The sequence below is a fragment of the Paramisgurnus dabryanus genome, chromosome 4 (genome assembly GCF_030506205.2).
Source record: "Paramisgurnus dabryanus chromosome 4, PD_genome_1.1, whole genome shotgun sequence".
Taxonomy (NCBI): domain Eukaryota; kingdom Metazoa; phylum Chordata; class Actinopteri; order Cypriniformes; family Cobitidae; genus Paramisgurnus; species Paramisgurnus dabryanus.
In genome coordinates this window covers 37,435,650-37,462,504 of record NC_133340.1, presented here as the reverse complement: position 1 = coordinate 37,462,504, position 26,855 = coordinate 37,435,650, and the positions used below count along the sequence as shown (strand labels likewise).

The 26,855-nt window shown below is 36.1% G+C and overlaps 4 protein-coding genes across 13 annotated transcripts; 1 reads left to right on the top strand and 3 right to left on the bottom strand.

Annotated features, from left to right (window-relative positions):
- Nucleotides 1-6: 6 nt before the first annotated feature.
- Nucleotides 7-5,256, bottom strand: slc34a2a (solute carrier family 34 member 2a). Its single transcript, XM_065254460.2, has 13 exons — nt 5,072-5,256; nt 4,389-4,449; nt 4,191-4,292; nt 3,737-3,865; nt 3,510-3,653; nt 3,186-3,297; nt 2,908-3,103; nt 2,581-2,676; nt 2,391-2,478; nt 1,160-1,327; nt 878-994; nt 639-763; nt 7-558 (listed from the first exon to the last, which is right to left on the bottom strand). Exons 2-13 carry the CDS (start codon nt 4,444-4,446, stop codon nt 7-9), a joined length of 1,887 nt encoding a protein of 628 aa, XP_065110532.1. The 5' UTR covers nt 4,447-4,449; nt 5,072-5,256.
- A 1,558-nt stretch (nt 5,257-6,814) lies between these two features.
- LOC135735850 (OCIA domain-containing protein 1) lies at nt 6,815-11,341 on the top strand. Of its 4 annotated transcripts, XM_065254470.2 has the most exons (8): nt 6,815-6,866; nt 7,383-7,436; nt 7,743-7,827; nt 7,913-7,966; nt 8,059-8,106; nt 9,195-9,324; nt 9,402-9,682; nt 11,089-11,334. In XM_065254470.2, exons 2-8 carry the CDS (start codon nt 7,383-7,385, stop codon nt 11,124-11,126), a joined length of 690 nt encoding a protein of 229 aa, XP_065110542.1. In that variant the 5' UTR covers nt 6,815-6,866; the 3' UTR covers nt 11,127-11,334. The 4 variants fall into 4 exon arrangements, with proteins under 4 accessions (XP_065110542.1, XP_065110544.1, XP_065110541.1 ...); XM_065254472.2 differs by lacking the exon at nt 6,815-6,866 and having other exon boundaries at nt 7,374-7,455; nt 11,089-11,330; XM_065254469.2 differs by lacking the exons at nt 6,815-6,866; nt 7,383-7,436 and adding an exon at nt 7,483-7,626 and having other exon boundaries at nt 11,089-11,341.
- A 71-nt stretch (nt 11,342-11,412) lies between these two features.
- Nucleotides 11,413-17,172, bottom strand: chic2 (cysteine-rich hydrophobic domain 2). Its single transcript, XM_065254474.2, has 6 exons — nt 16,877-17,172; nt 16,184-16,238; nt 15,671-15,826; nt 14,220-14,276; nt 14,068-14,127; nt 11,413-12,812 (listed from the first exon to the last, which is right to left on the bottom strand). The coding sequence occupies exons 1-6, from the start codon at nt 17,002-17,004 to the stop codon at nt 12,762-12,764; spliced, it is 507 nt and encodes a 168-aa protein (XP_065110546.1). The 5' UTR covers nt 17,005-17,172; the 3' UTR covers nt 11,413-12,761.
- Nucleotides 17,173-18,027: 855 nt separating this feature from the next.
- Nucleotides 18,028-26,232, bottom strand: fip1l1b (FIP1 like 1b (S. cerevisiae)). Of its 7 annotated transcripts, XM_065254462.1 has the most exons (18): nt 26,145-26,232; nt 25,950-26,043; nt 24,839-24,896; nt 24,095-24,209; nt 23,752-23,858; nt 23,438-23,496; nt 23,243-23,353; nt 23,040-23,170; nt 22,806-22,921; nt 22,504-22,557; nt 20,915-21,014; nt 20,670-20,823; nt 20,528-20,554; nt 20,388-20,442; nt 19,525-19,583; nt 19,247-19,427; nt 18,573-18,737; nt 18,028-18,355 (listed from the first exon to the last, which is right to left on the bottom strand). In XM_065254462.1, the coding sequence occupies exons 2-18, from the start codon at nt 26,026-26,028 to the stop codon at nt 18,214-18,216; spliced, it is 1,713 nt and encodes a 570-aa protein (XP_065110534.1). In that variant the 5' UTR covers nt 26,029-26,043; nt 26,145-26,232; the 3' UTR covers nt 18,028-18,213. The 7 variants fall into 7 exon arrangements, with proteins under 7 accessions (XP_065110534.1, XP_065110533.1, XP_065110536.1 ...); XM_065254461.1 differs by having other exon boundaries at nt 25,950-26,227; XM_065254464.1 differs by having other exon boundaries at nt 18,573-18,719; nt 25,950-26,227.
- Between the last annotated feature and the right edge of the window lie 623 nt (nt 26,233-26,855).

The following is a 26,855-nucleotide window of genomic DNA, read 5'->3' as shown; positions in this document are numbered from 1 at the left end:
TCATGTCTATAAAGAGGTTGCCTTGAGCATTTCAGGAGCATCTAGTGTTTTCTTGTCTTCTTTGACCTCAACATTCATTGTCGGATTGTCATACATCTCTATTCCATCTTTATTTTCATGTTTTTCCATCTCCTCATCTTCTTCCGTAAAATTGCAGCACTTGCAACAACAGCAGCAGCGAGCGGCCATCCTGACAACGATTCTATCCCATGGTTTCAGAGAGTGAGCCCACAGAGGGAGGAAGTCCCAAGATTGAAGACAGAAAGGAAGCCACCCTGGTTTCTGCTTTTGTAAAATGTTAACGACAATAGCGAAAAGAAGAAGGCCCACTATGGGTATTAACACCCCCACAAGGACCTGCCAACCAGCCAGAGAAAGTCCGAAGATGAACAGAGGGAAGGCGAAGAAACAGGTGATGATGTAAAAGATGGCAAACCATCGGTACTGGGCTGTTATGTCACCCAGAGCCTTTGCCATACGAATGGGGAGACGTGTAAAGGGGATTGGGTACCACAGCAAAATCCCAGAAATGTTGAAGAAGAGATGAACCAGGGCTATCTAATAAAGAAAGAATATACACTGTGAAATATGAACTGGGTGTGTGAATGTGTTTGTGTAAATTAGCATGACATACTAACCTGTAATGAATTTTCCAGTGTTTCCCCTGGGCTGGCCATTGCTGCTAGTATTGCTGTTGTAGTTGTGCCAATGTTTGCTCCCAGGGACAGAGGATATACCCTTTCAATGCTTATGACACCAATACCTGCCATCAAAAAAAGCACAGCCATACTACTGACTACACCTTACACTCATATTTAGGGGTACCATTGTCTCAACTAATAAGCAAATCATAACAAAAGTTATTGGTTGTACTGACCAACAAGAGGAGTTATAGCGGAGGTGAAGACAGAGCTGCTTTGGACAATAAACGTCATTCCAGCTCCCACCAGGATTGCAATGTATCCAGTCAACCACCCGAACGGGAATGGAAAATCTGTACATAAACATCATCAAAGTGTAAAAGAGGCCAAACCAAATGCTAAACTCTCATCATTTCAGAAACTGACTCTGAAGTGTCTTTTTTTTGTGCAAATTTTAACAAAAATTGGGTTAAGTTGCAAATTTGTTTTCTGGTTAAAAGTATATCTGGGATGCTAACCAGTATTGATGATTTTCTTGATGACTACAGCCACCTGACCCTTAAGCATCGAGTTCAGCAGCTTCACGATCAAAATGAGGCATGTGCACAGGATGAGCAAAGAGCCAAACAGCAAAATCAGACCCACTGCCAGGTCAGACAGGTTTGTGTTTACAAAAATGTGATTGCCTGTGTTGATAAAAGGAAACCACAGATGAACAAATGTAATCTTACAAAATGAACATTTTACAAGGCTGATTTTTATAAATATAAATTGAATTGTACAAAATCTTAATTTAATACAAAAAATAATACACCACTTCTAAATGCAACATAACAGGGGCGAAAGCAAATCATAGAGAAACAAATTCAAACAAATTATTTTGTATATAAAATACGCACGAATTGGCATGAGATTGTGTTGGAACTTAAAAGAAACTTCTATACAAATGTAATAAACAGATTTACTACATTTTGTGTGATTAATTAAAATATTACTAATTTTTAATTAATTATTTGATTATTCTTGTTGTTAATTTGATGGACATCTGAAGAGTATTACATTATAATTGAATTAAAAATCGCGTTTTAGAGAATTGTTTCTAAACACATTAAAAATGTACTGCTGAAACACATTACAAAGACTGTGAACTATGTACTGAATTGGCGAATTAAACCGTTAAACAGTTTCCTCATTTCTGTATGCACGATTATTTGGGCGTGGCTAAAACAGTGGCTCGATGACGCACTGGAGCAGGCGTGGTTTATCGTCGACCGCGGACACGCCCCCAGCGTTTAAGAGCAGAGAAGCTGCTTATTTTGATGAACTATTCTATTAACTTGGTGTTTTTTATCATCCAAATTTTGCTGGGTGGTTAATAACACATGTTTCTGTGATGTGACAAACTCAGAAATCATATTAAATATCACTTTACACTGACTTTAATTTGTAATTTGAATTTTATTTTATTTTTAAATAAATACAAATGTGAGCTGCATGCAGTCTAAAAATATTGGCTTGGTTGTTGTTACCCAACTACGGGTTGAAACAATCCACCATTTGGGTTAAAACAACCCAGCATAGGTTTATTTTTAACTCAACAGTTGGTTCTGTCCAATATTTACCCAACCATAAATTAAAAAAAATTTTTTTTTAGAGTGTGACAAACAAAAACCCACTTAAATGATATGGTCATTTTATTATATTTTGGTTTTAATTTATCAGTAAAAAAGAATGTTGTTTCTAACTTACACTTTTTGATGTTTATAATTTCTGTAACATTTTTCAATTCCCAGCAAGAAAAGTTTGTGCAGTTTTCTGCTGTCACATTCTGAAGGGTCTAAAAGAAACAATCAGGTGTCAGAAGAAAACATGAGGTGATGCATACCTTCAATAAATACAATAAATATCTTTATTTATCAGAAATAATCAGAAAAAATACCATGTTTTTTGCAGTATGACACCAGATCTTGATAAGAGACTTGTTTTTTGCTTCAGGGTCCCCAATAGCACTGCCACTTAACACAGACTCATCAAGCTATAGAAATATTACAAGCAAACCATAAATAACTCCTATTCCTTCTTCTAATCTTTTATAAACCTGATTTGAGTTTACTAATCTTTCACCCCATTTCTGAACAGCAATCCTTGTAACTTTGTACTGTACAAGAGGGCAATATAAGTTTGTGCTCATATAATCTCTTCCCACTTATAAATAACTCATTTATTAGTAACGCTCTTTAAACATATAGACAGATCTGACACACACCTCTATGATAGACTTGGTGAGGGGGTCGGTAATGACATTAAGGAGGTCAGGTGCATTTTCTCCACTTTGTATATGGAAAGACTTCACTATGAGTTCTGTGAGCTTCACCAGGTAACCTGAGGCAGCTTCCAGTGGTAACAGGATTAGGACGGAAAGCCAGTTGAAGAAATCATGCACTGTGGCTCCGGCAAATGCCCTGGATACAGAAAAGCGTTTATTTGTTATTCTCCTTGGATTAATCAATTAATACATTTATACGTGTTTGCTCTTTTCTTCACCTGCGAAACATTTTCCTGTCTCCAGCTTGCGTCATTGCAACAAAAGTATTTGTGACTGATGTGCCAATGTTGGTCCCCATGATCACAGGAACAGCAGTCGAGACTTGAAGCACTGTCGAAGAGCGGTTTATTAGTGTGACAAAATGTTGACATGATGACAATGATTGAGTTATTATTCTGAAGATGTAACTCATGATCACTACAATGTTTCAATAAATGGTTCTTCTATCATGAAGCATCTTTATTTTGTCTGCTAAATGAATAATGTAGTTGTCAAATTTCTGGACATTTTTATCATAATTATTATTATTTATTTTCACTTACATCCAGATGAAACCATGCTGACCACAATGGATGAAGACGTGCTTGAGCTCTGAACTAGCAGAGTTACCAGCATCCCAATTACCAGGCCTGCCAAAGGATTTGACAGTACTGCATTGTCCTGGAAGATGTCTCCTGCTGCTTTACCTAAAGAAACATAAGACTTTCTTACATGGTTGTGAATAAAGGTAAATAAAGGTTACGATCAAAAATGTGCCTTTCAATGATACCTCCAACAAGCTGGAAGCCTGAGCTGAGGATGTCCAGTGAGCAAACAAACATATAGAGCAGACCAAGCAGACCAATAAGTTTTCCTGCTGTGATTAAAACTTTGAAGATCTTTCCTTTTGTGTCCAGATCTGAGTGAACATAAAGAGACGAATAATTAAAACTTATGCCTATTGTGGAACCGTTGCCAAAGTCATGGGTTTGAATCCCAGCGAATACACAAAATGATAAAATCTACCTTGAAAAGTTACTCTGAAAATGCAGGTCTATTTTTAACCCAACATTGGGTCCAAAAAGACAAACCCTTGGGTTGTAATTTTACCAATGCAATTCTGGGTTTAACACAACATGCCAATTTTTACCAAATGCTGGGAAAAGGAAGTAATTATATTTTATTGTATTAAATGCATAAATGTAAATTACACATTACAAAACACATCCACATATGCAGGTTACCTGCCCATTTAACCCCCACGTCCTTTAGTTCAGGCAAATCCCACGGATTGTCCTCAATGAGAGCTGCTGTGGAGAGAGCAGGGGCCATGGAGACAGACTTCTCTGGAATTGAGGATAAAACTTTGGATTATTCAACAAAACAAATTTGCAACAAAACAAAATTTAAATGTTATATACTGAAATATTCATTATACATACCATCAATGACTTTTGGCATGTCTTTACAACTGTCATCCAGCTCAGGACGAGGTGCCATTGTCTGAGATAAACATCCATTCAGTGTTTTAATAAATCAGTTTTATGGACTAAGCATGTCATTGTCATAAAGATAATGGAGTTTTTTTCTTTTATGAAATTGTTTTATTGGTGTGAAAAACAACGGTGAGATATGATTTGAAAAATTTACATGTTCAATTTGAAGTTCCAATTTTAATTTTTATTTAAAAAAATTTATTATAATAGATTGAATACTTACTAAATTTCAAGATTTATGTTTGACATGTATATATATAAATACAGAATTATTTATAGAAACATTGTAAAGAGTAAATGGACTCAGTGGACAGATCAAAGCTTTCTCCATTGATAAGACTCACATGGTTTTATATTGATTTCTGCACTGTAATTTCCACGCCAGTTTTTTTCCACTGACACTATAAAAAACTATCAACAGCTTGTGTTTCATCCTAATTTTAAATTAGCTTATAACATTTGGTTGGAATAATTCTGAAGTACCTTGGAAAATAATTACAAAAAATTCACAAAAATTACATTCACAGCCCATGTGCTATTGGTAAAGTCAAACAACTTTTCCCAACTCTTCAATTTTACAAATTCTTCATTTTATTTCCAGATGTGTTTAGATGATTCTTTTCACTCACCTGATATGTCGTTAGGTTGTCCGTGTTGACTTCTCAATAAATAAATTAATAAATAAATAAATAACACTTTCAGTGGAGTCAAGTATGCTCCCTATGTACTTCCACTCTATGTAACCAAACCTCCTATCTTCCACCTGTTCCCAAGGGCACCAAAGATGTACACTTTCTTTCAAATCTAAGCTGAATAAATCATAGCCAGAATGAAGAACTTTGACAGTCTCACTTGTGACCCTCTTTTAAACCGGTCTTTGATGTGACACGATGTCACCTCGTGTCCTACATGTGCTCTGTTAGGGGCATTTATAGCCAGCAGTAGATCACTGAGGATTCCCTGTGACCAAGGTTTACCACATCATTGATAAAACTCTGGGATAGGAACACACACACACACACACACACACACACACACACACACACACACACACACACACACACACACACACGCACGCACACACGCGCACACCCCATTCCAGATAAATCCCTATAGTAATACCAGTTTTTTTTATATGTTTATTGTGGGGACATTTTTTTGTCCCCATGAGACAGCTTATACATTACACAGAATTATGTTTTACTATCTAAAATAGCAGACAATTTCTGTGAGGGTTAGGTTTAGAGTTTGGAAGTCATTATGTCTAGGAAAGTGCCCATAAAGCATGGAAACACAATTGTGTGATTCACTGTGTCTGCTGAAATGTTCTGAAAACCCCTAAGAAGCAAGCCTATGCCCACATTGGCACATTGAATTAAACTGCAGTTGAACATGACATATCAGTTATTTCTATGTGTTAGGATGTAAAATAAAGTTTGGCTGTAAACCCTGAATCTAGGTCACAGATCAATACATGGACATTCCTGCTAGCACATGACAATCTGTTTTAAATGAATTGGGTCATTATAAGTATTTGTCATGAGAGTTACAACAAACAAATCTGTCTATGTCCTTTCATATTAAAAAGCCACAAAATAAAATCTACATAAATCAAGCAAAAATCAACTGAGTAATGGGGTGACTGTAAGTTTGTACTGCAGGTTGTTAAATTGCATTGAAGAGAGAGTTAAACTGCAGTGCTCTCTGCTGGTTTAAATGCACTTAAAGGGTTTGCCTTTAATGCAGTTAAATAATACAAAACTTTGACTTTGTTGCTGCAGTGAAATAAATGAATCAATTCACCTTACTTTCTGTGTAATAAAGGGTCTTATTACCATAAAGATCTCGTATAACCTTCTGCCTTTCTTCAACATCATCTTCATTATTTTTCTAGTTACCTTTTTCATTTTACTGCTTATATTTCTTCCTCATCCTTTGTTTTTGCTCTTCCAACAGTAGTGTATTCATACGAAGTGTATGTACATTAGTGAGGAATTTTCTCATAAATACTGATATGTTCCTACATATGTTTCTGTAGGTCTTCACTGTGCCGTTTTAGAAAATGTGTGACTTTTTTCATCTTAAAGTTTTTTATTTGAGATGCATATACATTGCAGGTGAATAAGGTGTCTGTAAGCTGTTTTGTCGCTGGTCTTAACTTCTCATGCAGAAGTTACACCTCGTGAAATAGTACTAATACTTTTTTCAAATACTGCTAAGTCAAACAAATGTAGAAAGTGCCTAATTTTTTTTATTTGCCTTTGGAAAATAACCTTTCCATGGTGTATGATAAATGGCAAAGCAGCCAAGGCGTAGTTTCATTGTTAACCGCAGGGTGGCAGTAGGTGAACGCCTGGTCTTCATGAAGGTCATCATCGAGGAAGAAGGTTGCATTGGATTTGACATTTGTACGCGTGTTTAAAGCCATAGATATGTATATAAAGGCTAGATGGCTCAAGGCGGAGTCAGCTGTGTCGTCACTTGGCGGCCATCTTAGGTCAGTGCTGCCATAGTGCTGCTCCCTGCTGCTGTGGACGGAAGGTGAGTGACATACGCCAACTAAAATGCTCGTAACTTGCTGAATTCTTGACGGATTTACAAACGGTTTGGTTTTTTACAAACGTTATTAACGTGGCTATAATTCTGGATGCTTTAACATGTTTCATGATTTTTTTTATTTTTATTATTATACGTATTCAGTGTCATAGGTACATCTTTGACGTTTATAACAAACCAATCCGTTTGAAAATCGGTAAAAAATTAAGCAAGTTATGGTCATTTAAAAGTACCTGCATCATTAAAACTCAATGCTACGAGTGAGCGAGCGCCCTGTCCTAAGATGGCCGCCAAAATGCGGACGTTCCACTCAATTGGCCATCAGCGCGGACGAGCCATCTAGCCTTTATATACATATCTATGTTTAAAGCTGTCGGATGCGCGATGTCCCAACAGTCTGAAACAGGTTGCAGGAATCCCGGACGATCAGGACAAACTTTGTGTTTAATGAAAACACGTAATACAAAAGACAAGTATAGGATTATTAGAAAATTAGTTTAGACATCTCCCGATTTTTTGCATGCATGCTGGAAAAGTCAACAGTAATATTTATAGATATGACAAGACCGTGTTCTGTCTTTCTGTCTATCTATCATATGTGTGTATTATAGTAACATCACTGCAGACTGTGAATACATTGATTTTATTCTGTATGTTTTGTCTATCCATCCATTTATGCATTGTCTACTGTACCATGATTCCGCTACAGTACTTTCTTGTGTGTGCGCACGCGCGCGTTTGTAGGGTCCCATGGGAGTTGATTACATTCCCACAGAGGAGGAGAGGAGAGTTTTCAGAGAGTGCAATGAGGAGAGCTTCTGGTACAGATGTGAGTGCACGTTTAACATTATGTTTCTGGTTTCCTTGTTGACAAAAAAAGTTAAACTTCTATTTCTGAACACATGTGTATACAGCTCTGCCTATATCAGTCATCAGCATGGGCCTCACCCAGTTTCTGATCTCCAGAGGTTAGTCCTCAAGTACATGAAAATTGGGTTAATTAATAAATAATCTCAATAGTGTTTAGTCATAATCTAAATGTTTTGTATACTCATATTAGGTGCGCTCACAGCCTCCGGGAGATTTGGCTCTTTGCCCAAAGTAGCCTGTGAGTACAATGTTTTCACTGTTATATTGGTAAATGGGTGATTCTCACGAAACCATTGAAACACCACGGCACTAATGATTTTAGCTATAAAATGTGTAATATAGTAATATTAAAAAGCATCAGAATTAACACAATACTGTATTCTACCTTGCACAATGTGTGATTTCAACATAAGAATTTATAATTTGTCAATTTTATTTCATTTTCTGCTGAAATTCTCATTACCGCAATGTGTCCGGCTGTGTTTGAACATGCGTTATGTTGTAATTTAATCAAATTAACACAAAAATATTTAGAAAAAAAATAAATGGATGTTTTGCTAGACTAGTTTAGATGACAGAAAAAATATTTACTGAATATTCATGTATAATAATAATGAAGAAAAATTAGGAAAATGATGTGTCCATGCCTGATGTTCTCATCCTCCGCAACACTTTTTGAGAACAGTTTAAGCACACATACAGAATTTTAATAAAGTTTGATTTTGAGTGACCAAGCACATGTACCAGTTACTTCAAGATGGATACCAGGTAAGATCATTTTTTTACAGTTAATTTGAAATATTGTCTTGTCAGAATGCTTACACGATTTTTGATTATCATTACCGCAACAGATGCTTATTAAATGTTAATTTAATTAATAGAAGCATAATACTTTGATTTTAAATGCATGTGCAGAATCTCCAAATTATGTTCTTTCAGGTTTGTCATGTCATTTTGAAAATATGTCAGTGTTGATGTTTTCTGACTGTTGCGGTAATGAGATTTTTTAAGACTAATTTTTTAAATTATGTTACAAAAAGTGTTAAATGATAAGTAAAAGTGTTTAAATTAATGTTCCCATTTACTCCAGACTTTGTTTTTCAATGTCTGGTGGGAAAAAAAGTAAATTTAAGCAATTTTTACATTTTCATGCTTCACATTTTTAAAACCAAGTTTTCGTGAGAACCACCCAAATATTGTAAAATGTATTGATAAAAGATGATTATGTGATACCAAAATTTAAGCCATAGAAAATATAATTAGTTCAGTTTAACAACAGTAAAGTCAATGGAATAATAATAGCACCAATGTGTGTGTTTGGGTTAGTTGCTGGTTTTTGTGGTTACATCGGAGGTAAGATATCATATTTGAAGACTTGTAAGGAAAAGTTCAAAAGCTTGGAGAATTCGCCACTTGGGGAGGCACTGAAACGGAGAGAGCAACGTCGCCCACCAATGTGAGCAAAGACACACAATAACACTGACCTACACATGAAAAAATGATACATTTAATGTCATTGTATTTCTCTCTCAGGCTTACCCATGAGCACACAGAGTTAAATGATGCAGACAAAACTGGCTTTAGACCGACGTCTCAACTCGATGATCAAAGAACTCAGTCATTCTCCTATGCAAGAGATTTCAAATACGACGATCCCATGACCTCAGCATCTCAATCTGATACTAGCATACAAAACAAACCCGTTCTGTATGAAGATCTACGGAGTAAAGATAAAGAAAACTATGACATTACAGTAACTCAGAAATCTGACATACAGTTAAACCATACGCCTGATGTCACCTCAGCCAAGAAAGGTGAGATATCTTTTGATATTAGCTAGGAGTGTAGTAAGTGAATTCTGGAAAGTCTGTTAAATTAATAAATAAATATAAACAAGATCTTACCTAATAATAATTACTAGAAGGAAGTTTGATAATACTTTACTATTACAGCTACACTAGTACATATTGTATTGAGGAAAGGTAAATAGTTTGCATTAATGTGGTGTCTATTATCAGTTATTAAAGGAAAACACCACCAATTTTCAATATTGTACTATGTTTTTACCTCAACTTAGATTAATTACTACATACCTATCTTTTATCAATGCGTGCACTTTTAATCTTTGTACAGCGCTTCGTAATGTGTTAGCATTTAGCCTAGCCCCATTCATTCCTATGGCTCCAAACAAAAGTTTTATTTTGTGCCACCATACTTACTCGTGTAACTCCTCATGTAACAGTCTTTAAATGGGGAAAACATTGAAGTGTTTGGTGGCTTCTAAATTCATCCCTGTTTGGAGCCATAGGATTGAATGGGGCTAGGCTAAATGCTAACACATTACGAGGCGCTGTACAAAGATTAAAAGTGCACGCTTTGAAAAAAGATAGGTGTGTATTAATTCATCTAAATTGAGGTAAGAATATAGTAAAATATTCAAAAACCGTGGTGTTTTTCTTTAAAGGGCACATATTATGCCCATTTTTTTTTTACAATATATAGTATAAATTATGTAAATAGATGTGTCTAGCTCAAAAATACCCCACAGATCATTTGTTATAGCATGTCCAAAATGCCCCTATTTGTAAAAAAGCGCTGTTTGTAAAAATACAAACAAGTAAAAAAAGGGCTGTTTTAATGTCTGTACCTTTAAATGCAAATGAGCTACAGCTCCTCATTCCCTTACCAACAGACAGTGAGTGCTTTCAATTAAAATAGATCTGATTACTGGGAATACAGTCCAAGACAATAATTTCTTTAGCCACATTAGCGCTACAATGTACTAACAAACACATTTAGAAAAGCTTTTAGGTAAAATTAATCAGTCAGTCAGTGCCTTTGTTTTTGTGATGTCACATTAACAAAGATTAAAAACAGCATGTCTAACTGCTTTGATTTAATAGGGATTTTAAAAAGAAATAAAGGGTGGATTTTTTCATTGTAGGGTTGTTGTGTTCACACACATTTATGTCCAAACATCTTGTGGATTTTGCATTATATGTGCCCTTAAAAGGCTTGTGCCCTCTTTTGTGTATAGTGGGCAATTTGTTCCCAAAATGTATGCGTATGTTCATACTTTAAGAAAGTACTATAAAAGCATTCTCTTACAATTATATAGCTTGTAATATAAAATGTGAATTATTCAATTGTTGTCAGTAATAAATGCCAGTGATTTTATTACACATGGAAAGTTACAGATTAACCTTTTTTTTTTGTACAGGAAAGAAGAATATATATGGAGACACATGGGAGGAGTGAGCTCTGTATGCTGCCTTTTTGTCAAGATTCAATGTCATTTTAACTGTGTATGTGAGTGATGCTTGTCTATTAAAAAAAACTGTCCAGTTGGTAGGGCATTCTAGTTGGTTATTTAGTCAAAATAAATAAACCTACAGTCTCTGTGATATTTTGGTCCCTATATAATTAAAATTACTATAATTAAATCTATATCTTCTCCACCAGGCACATGATGTGAGTTACATGCAAAGGTAATACATCCAAATTGTTTTTGTATTTATATATGTGAAAGAAAATAAAGCAAAAATCATTTGGGCGTATTTTATTTCTGTACACATGTTGTACATAAATACACTGAAATCATTTCTTGAAAAATAAAGATGATGTTCCTGGGTTTCGGGGTGACATCATATAAGAGATAGGGCATTGTACTTTCAGTAATGAGTAATCACACATACACACACATGTAATAGTATTCAGGTTTAAACTCTAATAGGACCAAATGTCTTATAAACCTACATTTGGATACATTTACACAAATATAGTTCACGAAGAGAAATAACCTGCATAGGCAGCAAAGACTTGGACAGTCTGAACTGTTTTAAAGAATATAAAAAATATTCACACCTGACTCTGGTCCGAAACGGATGATAAACAAATTAGCTGAATGACGTTAAATAAAAAAAAAAGAAGTAGAAATCCATTTATAATCTATTCGGTCCTGTATACAAGCTCCAACACAAATAGGTTCACGTTTGAAAAATAAAATTATGCTGGAGAAGTGATTTAATTTAACCACCCAATAATAACTGATGGTTTAATTTTCAACATCATCCAACCAACCCATAAACTGTCTGATTTGTCTTACAAGAGAGAATGACAAAATATTTTGTGGTCAGACAGAACGCACCCAAATCGAGACACAAACATTTGCTGTTCATCCTTTAAAACTGAGCAAGTAAACATAGCTTAAAAAATACTCAAAAAAAGAGAACAGCATTAACAAATCTACTCTGTGCTGCATCACTACCCCACTGAGCACCGAAAGCCTATCTGGCCCTAGACCCGCAAAAGTCCAAAAGAGTCTAGTCGGTGCGTGGCACAGTCAATATTTGATTGTCTTTGTATACGGTTTATAATTATGGGAGAGGGAGACATGGGAAACTATGTATTGTGCGGTGACCGTTTCCTTTTGAAACAGTTTTCGAAAACATCCATCTGTGGAATAGTTTTTAATCCAAACAACAAGATAAAGATTCATTCTAAAAACTATTCCTTGTGGATCACCCTGGTCCATTCCACAGTGATTCAGGTGGTTGTCGCAACAGGAAGCCACTTGTGTGCATATTGTGTGATGTGATTAAAGGTGAGTAGACGTTTCATTCCAGAGCTTCGGAAGTTTCTTTTCCTTGTAGGCTCTGTGAAGTCACGTGACAGCAAAGATCCCTCTGCATGCACACATATACTCCGGTCTGAGTTGTAAACAGTGCTTTTCTTTGTGAGGAGTGCCTGGGTGAGTAAGTGGCGCTCGTATGTGGACGAGTAGTTCAGATTGTAGAGGGAAGGGGATGAGGCCACGTGTTAAAACCGTGTCAGTACCGGAGAAAGGCACCTTGGGAAGACCACGCTGGAGGCTTGAATTCAGACCTGCCACTGCTAATCCGGCCTGAAGATGGGAATCTTGGGTAGAAACTCTATAAGAATGACCTGTACAGTGAAAGAGTGAAAAATTACTCAAATATTTCAAATCCAGGGTTCCTACCCCTTAGTTAACTTCAAATTCAAGTGCATTTCAAAGACTTTTCAGGTCCAATACCCTCAAATTCAAGGACTAAATGTGGGCACACATTTCAAATGAGAGCAAGGTTACATTGTGTTACCTTTTAAGATACATTGTTACAGTTCCCTTTCACTGCGGTGACACTTTGGGGCGCCTCCGGGGGTAAGTGCGTCTGAATGTGTTTATCAAATTTAACCAATGGTGAGGCTTAACGACAAAGACAGGGTGACACGGGAGCCAGGAAGTATATCGCTATCTAATATTGGCAAATAAGCCGTTACAGGGAGGCAGGAAGTATGGCAAGGGAGACGCAGCGTCTCGTTCCCTTCTCAGGGAACAACAGTTACATACGTAACCTGAGACGTTTTCATTTGTCAAACACAACTATGCAAAAAAGCATTTTTGGTATGAATCAACATTCGCATACAAAAGATAAAAGCATTTAAAGCGAACACTTTAGCACGTGTGCTTAGAAAGTCTAGAAATGTTATGATATTATCCTACACTTCACACTCAGAAAACTTCTTGCAAAACATAGATTCAAGCACTTTCAATGACCAGTATATCTATGTGTGTATATTTTCAAAAAATTCCCAGGGCCTTGAATTCCCCCCCAGATTCACAAACTTTCAAGGACCCGTGGGAACCCTGCAAATCTTTTGAAATATTCATAGACCCACCATTCATACATTTGACTTGGGACATAAAATCTGGGACATTATCAGTTCGGATAGTGGCTAAACTGATCTCTGAAACAAATACCTTGTCGAAAATAAAAATTTTTGGTTTGCTAAAGACGAGGGGATACGACTAGCATGGAGCACAACTGTGCAGAGACGTTTGGCAGCTAGGCAAGAATTCAAGGACCTGTTGATAACATTGTATACATTCATTTTACACAATACCGTTAGCTTAGTGTAATTGCTGATACGCATTAGATAGGATATAAAAAACAAAGATAATTTACTTGTCATTTATTTCCCTTGTTATCAGAAATAAACTACTGTAAAAGGACTCAAGGACATTTTTTATGTAATATTTATATATACATTTTAAACTAAGAATATTTATACAATACACATTACTGTACAGTGTGTAAATTGGAATCAAACCATGACCTTGGCATAGACATTATAAACTCTGTAGCTGCCCAACTAGCTGCTGGGGTGTGTTTATACTTACATATTCCATCATGTTGTTGGTTTCACACTTCCTTTTGCTGAGTCTCCAATGCAAAGACAGCTGAATGAATAAAGAAGGAACAAATAAGCACTAGACAGATAATATTTTAAAGACAGATCTTAAGCAAGCATATACATACTACTATACTGTACCTTGTGATACAATCTGCTGTTTTCCCACTCCAACAACTTCTCTAAGGACCTTCTTGTCTAAAGGTCAAAAACACAATATTTCAACACACATGATAATTCAATACAAAAGGATAGGTTATTGTCTAATTTGTGTTCCTGCTGGTGGAGAAAACAAGAGTATATTTAGGATTCAATTCAGGTTTATGTCTAACTGGAAACACTTGTGACATGCTGTTGATAGACTTTTTTCTCAGTTTGTTAAAACAAACTAATCCAGTTTGAGGCAATGCACTTATAATGGACATAAAAAAAGATTTGTTGTGTTTACAAAGAGTATTTATTATAAACGAATGTTTTTGAGTTGTCTAAATAGTTTCTAAGTAATAGGTGGGAATACTTGGATGATGCATTTTCTGAGAATCAGACCTGACTTTGGTGTTGCTACTGCCTTGGTCAAAAACATACACCTCTGTGCATTTAAAGGATAAGTCAATTTTCTTTAAAAAAAAAATCACCACCATGTTATCCAAAATGTTGATTTCTCTCTTTGTTCAGACAAAAAGAAATTATGTTTTTTGAGGAAAACATTCCAGGATTTTTCTCCTTTTAATGGACTTTAATGGACCCCAACACTTAACAGTTTTAATGCAATTTAAAATAGCTGTTTCAAAGGACTCTAAACAATTGCAAACGAGTCATAAGGGTCTTATCTAGCGAAACGGTTGTAATTTTTTGCAAGAAAAATTGAATATATGCACTTTAAAACTACAACTTCTTTTCTTCCTCCGGCTGTGTGACGAGCCAGCGCGACCTCACATAATTGCAAAATGATGTTGAAAGGTCACATGTACGGTGTTACATACATATAAACGGCCATTTGCAGACCATTTTAACCAAAAAAATGACACAAAGACTTTAATTAGTATCATTCGACATACAACAACGTCGGATCTGTCTTCTTTGTCCACACTTGTAAACACTGGGGTGTAGTTTCGATAGATCATCTGTGACCTCTTGATGTGATGACGTATTACGGAGGTCACGCTTGTGCATCACAGGACCGGAGGAAGACGGAAAGTTGTGGTTTAAAAGTGCATTTTTTTTTTTCTTCGCCAGATAAGACCCTCATGCCTCGTTTGGGATTGTTTAGAGTCCTTTGAAACTGCAATTTTAAACTGCATTAAAACTGTTAAGTGTTGGGGTCCATTAAAATGAGAAAAATCCTGGAATGTTTTCCTCAGAAAACATAATTTCTTCTCGACTGAATAAAAAAAACATCAACATTTTGGACGACATGGTGGTAAGTAAATAATCTGAAATTTTTCTAAGAAAATTGACCAACCCTTTAAACATTAGTCTGATGTATTGCCTTGCCTCCTACTCTTCCATTTGTAAGTGCCTCACAGTTGTTATCAATTAATTTGTTGCTTGCACAAAACCAGAGACATTTCTAAAAGTGACACTGAACTCACCCTTTTGCTGAGACAGATGACTGGCCACAGACTAAAGCCCAGAGTACAGCAACAGCACAGACAGCCACACAACAGCCAGCGCACATTCACCGGGAGAGCTTTCTTCAGACAGCCGTTCACACGGTTTATGCTGGCTTTGAATTCTTCTGGCGCTACCTAAAAATCCACAAATGTGTTAAGTATTTGTTAGAAGCTCTCTGGCCAATTCCAAGGCATTCCAAATTGCTTAACTGTTGCTGTATTCATTCATGGTAAACTTATTAGACAGATTTATTTATTTTTTACCACAGAAATAATTTCAAGGACATAAAAAAAAAAAAATGATGTTAGTGTGTGTATCAGTTCTTTTTGAATAGTTCCATTTCATTTTACCAAAACCATGATAATATTGATAACCGTGATAACTTTGGTCACTATAATCATGATAGGAAATTTTCATACCGTCCCATCCCTAATCCAAACACCATGCTTTTTATTTAGTGGTGAAGGTAAAAGTACAGAAACAATAGTTACCTTTCCTGTAAGGGCTGAGGGAAACTCTGTCTCAAATTTATTGCTGAGTCCAAACCTGTGGTAAAACAAATCGTAATTATTTATTCAAGTAATTATTTTATCAATGTTGAATCTTATTTGTAAACACTAGGCACAAAAATCTAAAGCAGATGTTAATTTTGTATAACACAGAAAAATAATGTAGGCCTATATATATATATTTTTTTTTACTTCATTCATATAGATCCATTAAATGTGAAAGACAGTGGTTGCTCAAAACCTAGCAAGCCTCCTTTCTAGACACAATTTGTGTGTCCTGATTGTGTTGCAATATAATACGCAAAACGATGTCTAGGCAGGAAACACGCGTCTTTATCTACCACTTTCTTTATCTATCCCTTAGCAAAATGAACCATGGTTTAAACATAGTAGAAGTGTAGTAATCAAGTTGTTTTTATCGTATAAGCATTTCTTTAATTTGGTAAACTATGCTGAAACAATGACACATTTGTGGTTACTATGGTTTAACAACAGATACCCTAGTTACGGTTACCGTAGTAAAACCATGGTAAATTTTCGCAAGGGTTAACTTAAGCTGCTGTAACGTTATATGGGCCCTGACGCCACCAATCACGAGTTTCAGAACGTCTTAAGTTTCTTTAAAAAGAAAGACGTGTTGATAAATAATCGATCCAGAACTGCCGGGCGTCTTACACAGTGACGTGTCCGGATCCGCGCACGACCACCGGGTCAGGAGCGTACTTGAGCAGCTGCTCCTCCGCGGCCCTGTCCTCGTCCTCTTCTTCCTCCTCCTCGTAAATCTCATCAAAGTCCTCCATCATCGCCTCTCCTCTCGGCCTCTATGCTTCCCGAGAGAAGCGCCGAGAAAAACTGCTTTTCGAACACGTTACGCAAATATCGGCGATGACATAGATCGTACAGCCGCGCTGTGAAACGACCATTGAGACGGTCCCGAGCAAAACATCAACATCCGCCCTAAATCTCGTGTCGGTCCGGTTATCGCGAGATTGTCTAAATCGCGTAAATCTGCCTTTGAGCTTTCTCGCGTGTTAGAGAAATTTTTATTTATAAATCGTCATCAGATATTGATTAAATATATAGACATATTATTTTTTAGTATAGTTTATTATTTTCTGTCTTCTAGGTTCTAAGAAAAATTGAAGGATTTAAACAATAATATTGTATTCTGCTGCGGTTTTCTTTCTTTTTGTTTTGTCCCCACTGTTTTTATGTAATATATAACATGTTTACGGAAATATTTTAATAACAAAAAGATAAAAGGCTTGTTCGACTTCCTGCGACGCCGCTAGAACTGACAAGCGGATGACGCTAAAATGCCGCGAGAGGGAGACGAAATTCCACTTGTTATGATTTCTCGAATCGTCCTCGCGTTACTTTGACGTCATCCGGCTGTCGGTTCTTGCAGTGCCGCATGAAGCAGACCATGTCGATTGCCTCTCGCGGTACTTTAGGCAGATTGGTGTGCACAGAGCATCTAGTCGTCTACAACGCGACTTCTATCATATTTTAACAATAATTGTTATCTCGTCTAAAACGCTTACGACGTGTATAAATGTAGCTTGGTAGACGCGTTTCTTCTTTTACAAATACCTTGAAATTATAAATAATAAACACATACGTGTTTTATCCAAATCGGTGGATCTAAACCTTTTTGACATTTTAAACCTTTTTGATGTTTTCTCTAACTATCTATAGTTACTGTGGATGGCACATCATTTACTTTTGATACTTTTCACTATAGCTGTGGTAATAAATTGGTAGTAATTTACAGTAAAAACAACTACATTTTCTGATGAAAGAATGTATGACAAACACAACAAGCATTACCAAAATGCTCTTTTTTTTTAATCGAACAAATCGACATCTACATGGTACAACTGGACTGGAAAAAACAACAGAACATGAACATGAAATAACAAAAGGTAAACTGGATTATAGTTTCATTTAGCATGATTTAGCTGACAACTAAGAGCTCTGACAAAATCAAGGAGAAACAGCAGAGATGGGAGTTACTCCATGGCCTCCTGGTTCTCCTGTTCACCGGAAAGCTCCTCGCTGGGTTCCTTGCCCTCTTTGCTCCTCTTGGACTTCTTGTGCTTATGGCGCCGGTGACTGTCACCTTCCTCGCTATCATGCCTCCTCCTGCTACTGCTGCAAAACGAAAGAGGTCTGGTTGATACACGCAGTGAAACATCAATCTGAGCTGATCCGAGACCTGTGTCACACACACCTTATGTCTGCAGATTTGTTGTTACTTAAGCTGTCATATATAACGCTACAGATTCCTACTAACAACATTTGAAAGTGGCACTCACATGCTACAGACACAAACAGACAGATACAGATTATGTGAAAGACCATAAAATACCTCCGTGAGGACTTGTGTCTCCCTTCTTCTTTCTCTCTGTGTCTCCTCTCCCTGTGGCTCCTCTCCTCCTTCTCACGGCTCGCTCGCTCGCGATGCCTCTCGTACCCTCTGTCTCCGTAGTCACGGTAACGATATCGCTCTTCATCACTGCAAAGACCCAGTGCACTAAAAACATGTCAGACGCAATTCATATATAGTATAGTGTATGCATGTATACCTCATTTACATTTGATACAGATAGATAGATTATAAATGACACCTTTGGGCTTAGAAACTCTGCTGGAAAGTAGGACATACATAAAACCAAAGAACTAGGTCAAGGTGCTCTAAACATTCAAAAGGATTTAAAAACTTGGTATGAATAGGCATTTACAAAAAGTAGATGACCCATACCAAAATATAACCCAGACCTAAATCTAAGTCCGCTTACCACTTAACAATTCTTTCCAAAAATGGTTTTTTCTTCTTATTTCATTTTTTATAATAATAACATGCACTATTAAATTGTGCAGAATAAGACCAGAAATGTGTACTAACAAAACAAACATGATACATTTTTATTCATTAAAGTTTTACGGCACTTCACAATAAATAAGTTTAAGGCCTGTCATCAGATGAAATAACATTTTGTGTATCTCTCTGTTGTGATGAAGAGGGTTGACACTATGCATCACCTGTTATAAACCACAGAGGAGGGACTATGATCTCTGTCATGGACTCGTTCCCTTTGCCTGTCCCTCTCCCGTTCCTTTTCCCTCTCTTTGTCTCGTCTAGGGTAATAGTCCCACGGCTTAGAGTTGTCCATCATACCAGGCCAGGGGTTAACAGGTCCTGGCATGGGTGGGGGAAACCCACCTAAAAAACAAAATTATATGTTCTTAGTTTACCCCAAAACTATTCAACAATTGTTAATCAAGTTACCATATATATTCTGAGGGATAAAGTTCCTTACCTGTAGGAAAAGGGTAGGGAGCGACAGGACGTCCATCATATCCTCCTGGATGCCCACTACTGAAAACAATGTTGTCAATTGTAAATTGTTGATTATATGTCACCCTGGACCACAAAACCTTTCATAAGGGTAATCTTTATTTTTATTTATACATTATCTGAAAGACAAATAAATAAGCTTCCCATTGATGTATGGTTTGTTAGGATAGGAATCTGAGGGTGCAAAAAATCTAAATAATAAGAAAATTGCCACTAAAGTTGTCCAAATGAAGTCATTAGCACTGCATCCACTGACAAAAATAAATGTTTTTATTAACGGTAGGAAAAGCACAAAATATCTTCATGAAACACGATCTAATATCCTAAAGATTGTTTCGTATAAATGAAAAAATTTTGACCCATAGAAAGTATTGTTGGCTATTGCTACAAATATACCTGTGCTACTTATGACTGGTTTTGTGGTCCAGGGTCACAAATCTGCTAACATATACAGTACTGTGCAAAAGTCTTGACACATAAAGTTTCACCAAAAACGTTTTACTTCTCTTTTGCTTTTGAAAGGAAGTAGGATGTGCGAATATAGCTTTCCAAACATTAACTGTAATAATCAAGTGTGATGTGTTTTCTCATAAACAAGGAATCATCATCTTATCTTAATATTAGATTACATGAAGAGACGAAAAAATTGAAACAGCCCAGATCCAGAAAAAATGTCCCAACATCTCAACAATACTTGGTAGGAACCACCTACCATTATTCAGATGTGCTTCAGCAGAGCAAGACCCTAACCATGCTAATGCAACCATTCTATGTTGATTGGTAGCCCCACCCACATTTACTAAGTAACAAAAAGTAAACACTTACTTGTCCATAGTAGGAATAAGTGAAGGTGGAGGTCCAGCATTGGGAGGGGGAAAATCTACAACACAAACAGAAACAGATTAAAAAAAAACACAATTGCAAACAAGACACAGGATTTATTATGAAAAGAAGTATAAACTTACTGGGTGGAGGAACAGTGATGGGCATCCCTGTAGAAGAAGATTGAAAAAGTGATAAATAAGTGACTCAAATATGTTTTTAGTGTGTATAACATACCTGTAGTATAAAATATATATGAAGAAAGACTGTAATTGTCAAACTCACGTGGAGGTGGTAACAAAGACGGGGCTTGGCTGACTGGAGGAGGGAGGAATGGAGGAGGCGGCATGTTTGGGGGGAGTGGCCCAGGAGGAAAGAAAGGAGGCGGCATCTTAGCCACTGTGGGTTCTGCATCCGAGGTGGAATGGTCAGAGATCACCTACAAGTTTAAAAGATTATATCACATCATGTTTCAATTTGCATGTATTTACGTGGATATTGAGGTGACTGCAACAGGATGAAATGTGTACCTGGATGTTATTTCCCTCCAGATTGTGGCGACGTCGTCCTTCCACCCTACTAATGGTGGCAGTCCCTCCGCCAATCACATCTATGGTTCCGCTTGTCTTCCTGCAACAAATGCATACATACAAGTCCAGCTATCAAAATATGTATTTATATGCATTTTTGTGTATTTAAGCCTTGCAGATGGATATGATAACTCTGAAAGTAGGGCTGGGTGGTATAATAGTATTTACCTTATGACAATATTAATGTGAATTGCTCAAGAGATTACAGTATTACTTATAACATATGTGGTGCTGCTGCTTATATGCCATTATATATATATATATATATATATATATATATATATATATATATATATATATATATATATATATATATATATATGGGTCAGTGAGAAAAACGGTTTGGCAAGATAAGAAATTTAAAAATCTTTTTAAAAAACTTGTTTTAAAATCACGCATCAGGTTTATTTCAATGCACATAGTGTATTTATGTTAATTTTATGCAATAAAAAATACATTTGCACCATTTTATGAAAGTTAAGACTGAATGGACCTGAAAATGTCAAACGGTGTAACCGGCAATTGCGCCAAAAAATGAGAAATATTAAATATTTTATCCACCTTGATGCTTGATGGCATGTAAGCGTAATCATCATCATCAAAAAAAAAATATATATATTATTTTAGTCATTTCTAAATGTAAATTTCAATGCATTTTTGTAATATTTGTAATATTGTTTAGCTCTGTTTTCTAAATAATCTTTGACAAATGATGTAACAAAATCATATTACACTAAACTAGATGATTAGTTTTTATTCCACATTTTTTATGAATATATTTATATTTTCATTTAAAAAATCCTAGTTACACCAATTGACACAGACTGGTTACACCACATTGACATTTTTGCAATTATTCCCCAAATATTCTTTTAAAATGAAATAAGTCCAGAAATTTTAGACTTGGTCCTCAAAAAAGATAATGTATGCAAGTAATCTGCTAATTTATTTTGAAATTTTCACCCTTTTACATTTAATTGAAAAATATGGACACAAAATTATTGTGTGTCCATATGGTTCAATTAAATGTAAACAGGTTCAAATCATTAACGTCACGTCGTTGACCCATATACATGCCAAATTTATTTATATCTTTTATGGAATTTCTATAAAATACTGCTAGAATTGAATTTTGCAAAAGCTTTAACATGTCTCATCAAATCAGAATTTAGTTTAAACATTTCTGAGCCGAATTTCCACAAAAACTTATTTTACACCAATTATTCATAGAATTTTGGATGCACCACCCACCTCTACCTCAGAGAATTATGCCCAATTTAATAAAAACAGATTGCACAAGAAACCCAACATAAAAATCTAAACTAAAGACTACACAAAATTGCAAAGATAAAAAGGTCCAGTTTGCTGAGTCCAGCTTTTTTATCTGGGGATTTATACATTATAACATTATTAACTTAACTCTATTCACCAATATAAGGATAAACAAAACAACCAATGAAACCCCAATTTTAAAAGTCTACTCATGAGGCCTCATGAGACAAACCATGCCCAGCACCACTCCCACTTACGTATTAAAGGACATTTCTTGAATGGCAGGCCCCGCCCACTGTGGAGGGGATATCCTATGAGGGCATGGGTAAGGGGAGACAGGCAAAAATGAGTTACTGATCCCCTCTCCCACATGACAGATGCGGGACAAACACCGCACATGCATTCCCAAACATAGTGACTCTGGATTGTGAGAATAAGCCTGAATATATACAAGAGATTATATACAGCCTGAGTCTAATTAGTAATAATTATGGGTTCTTAGTCATTGAAATCCCATTGCATTTTAAGCCCTAGTCAATGTGTAAGTGAACATGTATACCTAGCTGGATTAAGTCCTGTTTTATACAGTGTGGACGGAGAGATGAATTCTGCTTTAGACGTATGAGATGGTATTGTAATCTCCTTCTCAGTGTTACCTGTCCGGCCCTGCTGCACCTGAAAGAAAAACATGCATTAGGTACTTGGCAGACGCTTTCGTCCAAAGCAACTTACAATGTGTATTTCATGTGAATCGAACCCAATCCTTAGGATCCTAACATCTGATGGTGCTTACTGAGATCTTGCTGGTGGTAGATCCAATGTTGAGAATGTCAAGGCCCATCCGTAGCCTTTTCTGCTTTTCACAATATGCTTTCCACGTGTCCTCATTAAAACCATAGTTAAAATAGTCAGACAAGTCGGCACCTGTAAACACATACACATGCTTAACATCAGAAGAAAACATGCAGGTGTCAAATACAAAAGGTTAATACACACCTGGTTTTCTCCATGGTTTCTCCTCAAAGGACTCCATGTCCACTTCCAGGACCGGAACTCCATTGATGCTGCCCGGAGCTTCGAGGTCAACACCTTTCACTTTGCTACCTACTGAACATATACACAAATTATCTCAGCGGCAGACATACATTATTGTGCATTAAAAATAAAAAAAAAATTCAAAGGTGCACTTACCTGCTCCATACGGTCTGCCAGCTGTTTTTATGTTCAGATTCACTGGAGCTGCATATGCCCTGGACGATAAACATTATAAAAACACAATATTTACAGTCCATTTTAACAAGTCAGGAAGCGATTAATATTTATTTTGATAATTAGTCAATGCATTGATAAAAAATTGAAAAAGGTTAGCTCTACAGTAAACTCTTAGCTTACCATTTCAAGTCAAATGATTTAAATTTGATTATTATTCTCTTTTTTATCTTAAGTTTCTTATATTGCAATGTGAAGCTAGGTTACCATCCTCATGCAAATGTCGTCAGACTTACGTATATTGTGGTGCTCCCGTTTTGATGTCTCCGATGGTGACGCGTACATCATCATCATCGTCGTCGCTGTCACTCTCACTGTCTTCATCCTCTCCTGGTGTTTCCTCCTGGAATAAACAAAAACCTTTCTATTTCTGCACTTTGTGCCTTTTAATCTTATTACACTACAACTAAACCTCTGTAATAAATACAGAAAAGCAGTAAGCACGACAAAAAAAGTGCCTGCTAGCCTTCAGGCATCACAAATCAATCAAAACACGTATTTGCAACTCAAAACAGGAAAACACTGCAGTGTACATACATGTATGGCATGGCTTGTTGGTATTATATATATACTGCTTACAGTGTTCTGGCTGGTTTCCTGACTGGTCTCTCCATTTCCAGTGGTGGTGGTTGGGGTGGTGACGCTGTTGGCAGTGACCTCCTCACTAACAGGAGGAGCGGAGGCTGCGCTGCCACTGTGGATGGCACAAATGTATCATAAAGACAATGGAGACGATAACAAATGCAGAGCAATACACAAGAAAAGTTTGACGCTTTTGACAATAAAGGCAGAATTTAAAGAGCCCCTATTTTACTTTTCATGATTTTACATTTATTTTGGTGTGTAAGGAGCATAGAGGAGTAACAATAAGGTACGGTATGTGGGAAATAATGTGGGTTTTTTTTTTACATTTATTTCAAGCATTCTTTTTAGCAATGTAATAGGGGCTCTTTAAAATAAGTTTGAGAGGACATGTTTTTTTTATAAAAGCAGTAATTTTAAATAAAACACTTCATGTCATGTTTAGTGTTTGACCGATGTAGATTTTTTTATGGCTGATGCAGATACTGAGAAAGCAATGTGGCCGATATTACAGTAAATGAAAGACAAACAGAACAAATAAAAAAAACATTTATTGTGCATGATATTTGCAAATATATCCTTAAGTACTTGAAAAATATTCGCAATATATCAGTCTATCACTAGTCATGTTTCATCGAAATACATTAAAAACTTACCAATGACGTCTTGATGACTTTGTAATATTATACCCATCTGCAAATGCAAAGACATTGACAGTGACACATGTAAATCATCTCTCACCTGATGGCTGCTGTCAGTTTGGCCTCCTCTTCTTCAGTCTCCTTACTTTCACCTTCATCTGTAAAAAATGCATGCAAATTTTGGACTCACTCGACAAGACTTTGTATTTAGTGATATAGGGGCGGTTTCCCGGACAGGGATTAGACTAGTCCTAGACTTAAGTAAATGTAAGAGCTGTCCAAACTGAAAACAACTTGCACTGACATATCTTAAAATACATCAGTGCCCTTTGTTTTGCCTCAAACTACACACAGGTAATGTTTTAAGTAAGGCATGTTTGTTAAAACTAGTTATATTTCCTAATTAAACTAAGACCTAGTCCTGGCTTGAACTAATCTCTGTCCGGGAAACCACCACTAAGTGTTTGTATACAAGTCAAAACACAAAACCGGTTCAGAATCACATTCCTCCTTGGGGTTGAAATATATATTAGATGTATATGCAAAATTCAATATGGGCTCTTAATACTGTATTTTAGGAGAGGCACCGTGGAGATGCTATCACCCATTTATGATGTCCATGTTACCAAAACACCACTTCAACAAGAGGAATATTTCAGGCATCAATAAAAATAGCAATATGAATAATAATAGTATCTAATAGAAATAATAGATTCTATCGCAAACCTAATGGAACGATTAATATTTTCTTAAGTTGTAGATAAGGAGTAAATTCTTTTTTTTTTTAAAGTTATTAGTCAATTAGTGTATTTTCAAAGCAAATTCCCAGAAAATTATATAAATATATTATATAAATTATTCTTAACATAAAAAATCATTTCCTCAACCCCTTTATAAAGGTTGCATGTATTTTTCAAGCAGTTAAGATCATAAATCCGAATATAAAAATTATTTTTCAAGCACTGTAACGAACCTTGAACTCATAACCACTGTTCACAAGTTTTGCTGTCATTTTAATCGACCCTATGAAACTGAAAAAGTGTTTCACTGTACTCTTTTATGACAATCAACTGGACTAGATAACTTCACTCTGAAGGCCTATACTGCACATGCACAAATAACCAATAATCCATCTCATCTGCATTTAAATAACTACACGTCTACATCGTCTGTGTTAAACAGTGGAGTAGATTTGGCGCTCACTGACTGACCTCCGTACAGCCATTCCTCCTCCTCGTCTCCTGCACTCGCATCAGTGGTGGTGGTTTTATCAGCCTCCTCTGCAGACATCTTCACCTCTGGTTTCTAAAATGCGTTTCAGACCCCCAACACACCGTCACAATAAAACTCACAAGTCCACAACAGTCGTACTGATATTTCAGTGGGGAAAACACAGAAGCGCATACATAATTACAAAATACAAACGTAGAGCATATTGTATGCGGCGCTTTCCACACTTCCTACAGCTTCTTACGGACACGGAGAGAACAGTTCCGGTTCAAGTATGTACAAATTAAAAGTCTATAGTCTGCCGATTTGAAACTTCGGGAGGTATTTGAATGTAGTGCAAATAATGCGTTAGTATTTACTGTAGTACACTGTTGTATAGGTGCTACACTTTGTAATGCATACTTTAGTATTCTGTAGTATTTACTATAACGTAACATTTTAATTAGATTAAATAAAACAAATTAAACATATTAAATTTGGCAAAGTAGTGCTGTTGGTTAATAGTCTTATTTTTTTAGATTTAATTACACAGAATTTATGATAAATTAATGTATTTTATTAAATGTCATACAACTGAAGCCCCCAGGCATCATCTCACGACCCCCAGTTTGAGAACCACTACAGTAATTTTATGTGGAAAATTCTGCTTGAAATTAGTACGTAATATACATTGTAGCTATATGTTTACACATAAAGGAAAAAACTTATTGAAAAGTTTGCTAAGTAAAAATGACCAGTGTTCAGAACTTTAATCCAGGTAGAGGCTACTTTACAGAAGCTTAAATGTACGATTGTTTTAACTTGTTAACATTATCTTGTTTCATAGTTTAGATAATTTATAATAAAATGTGGAAAATTGAAAAAAATAAACTAGGTGACATTTTTAC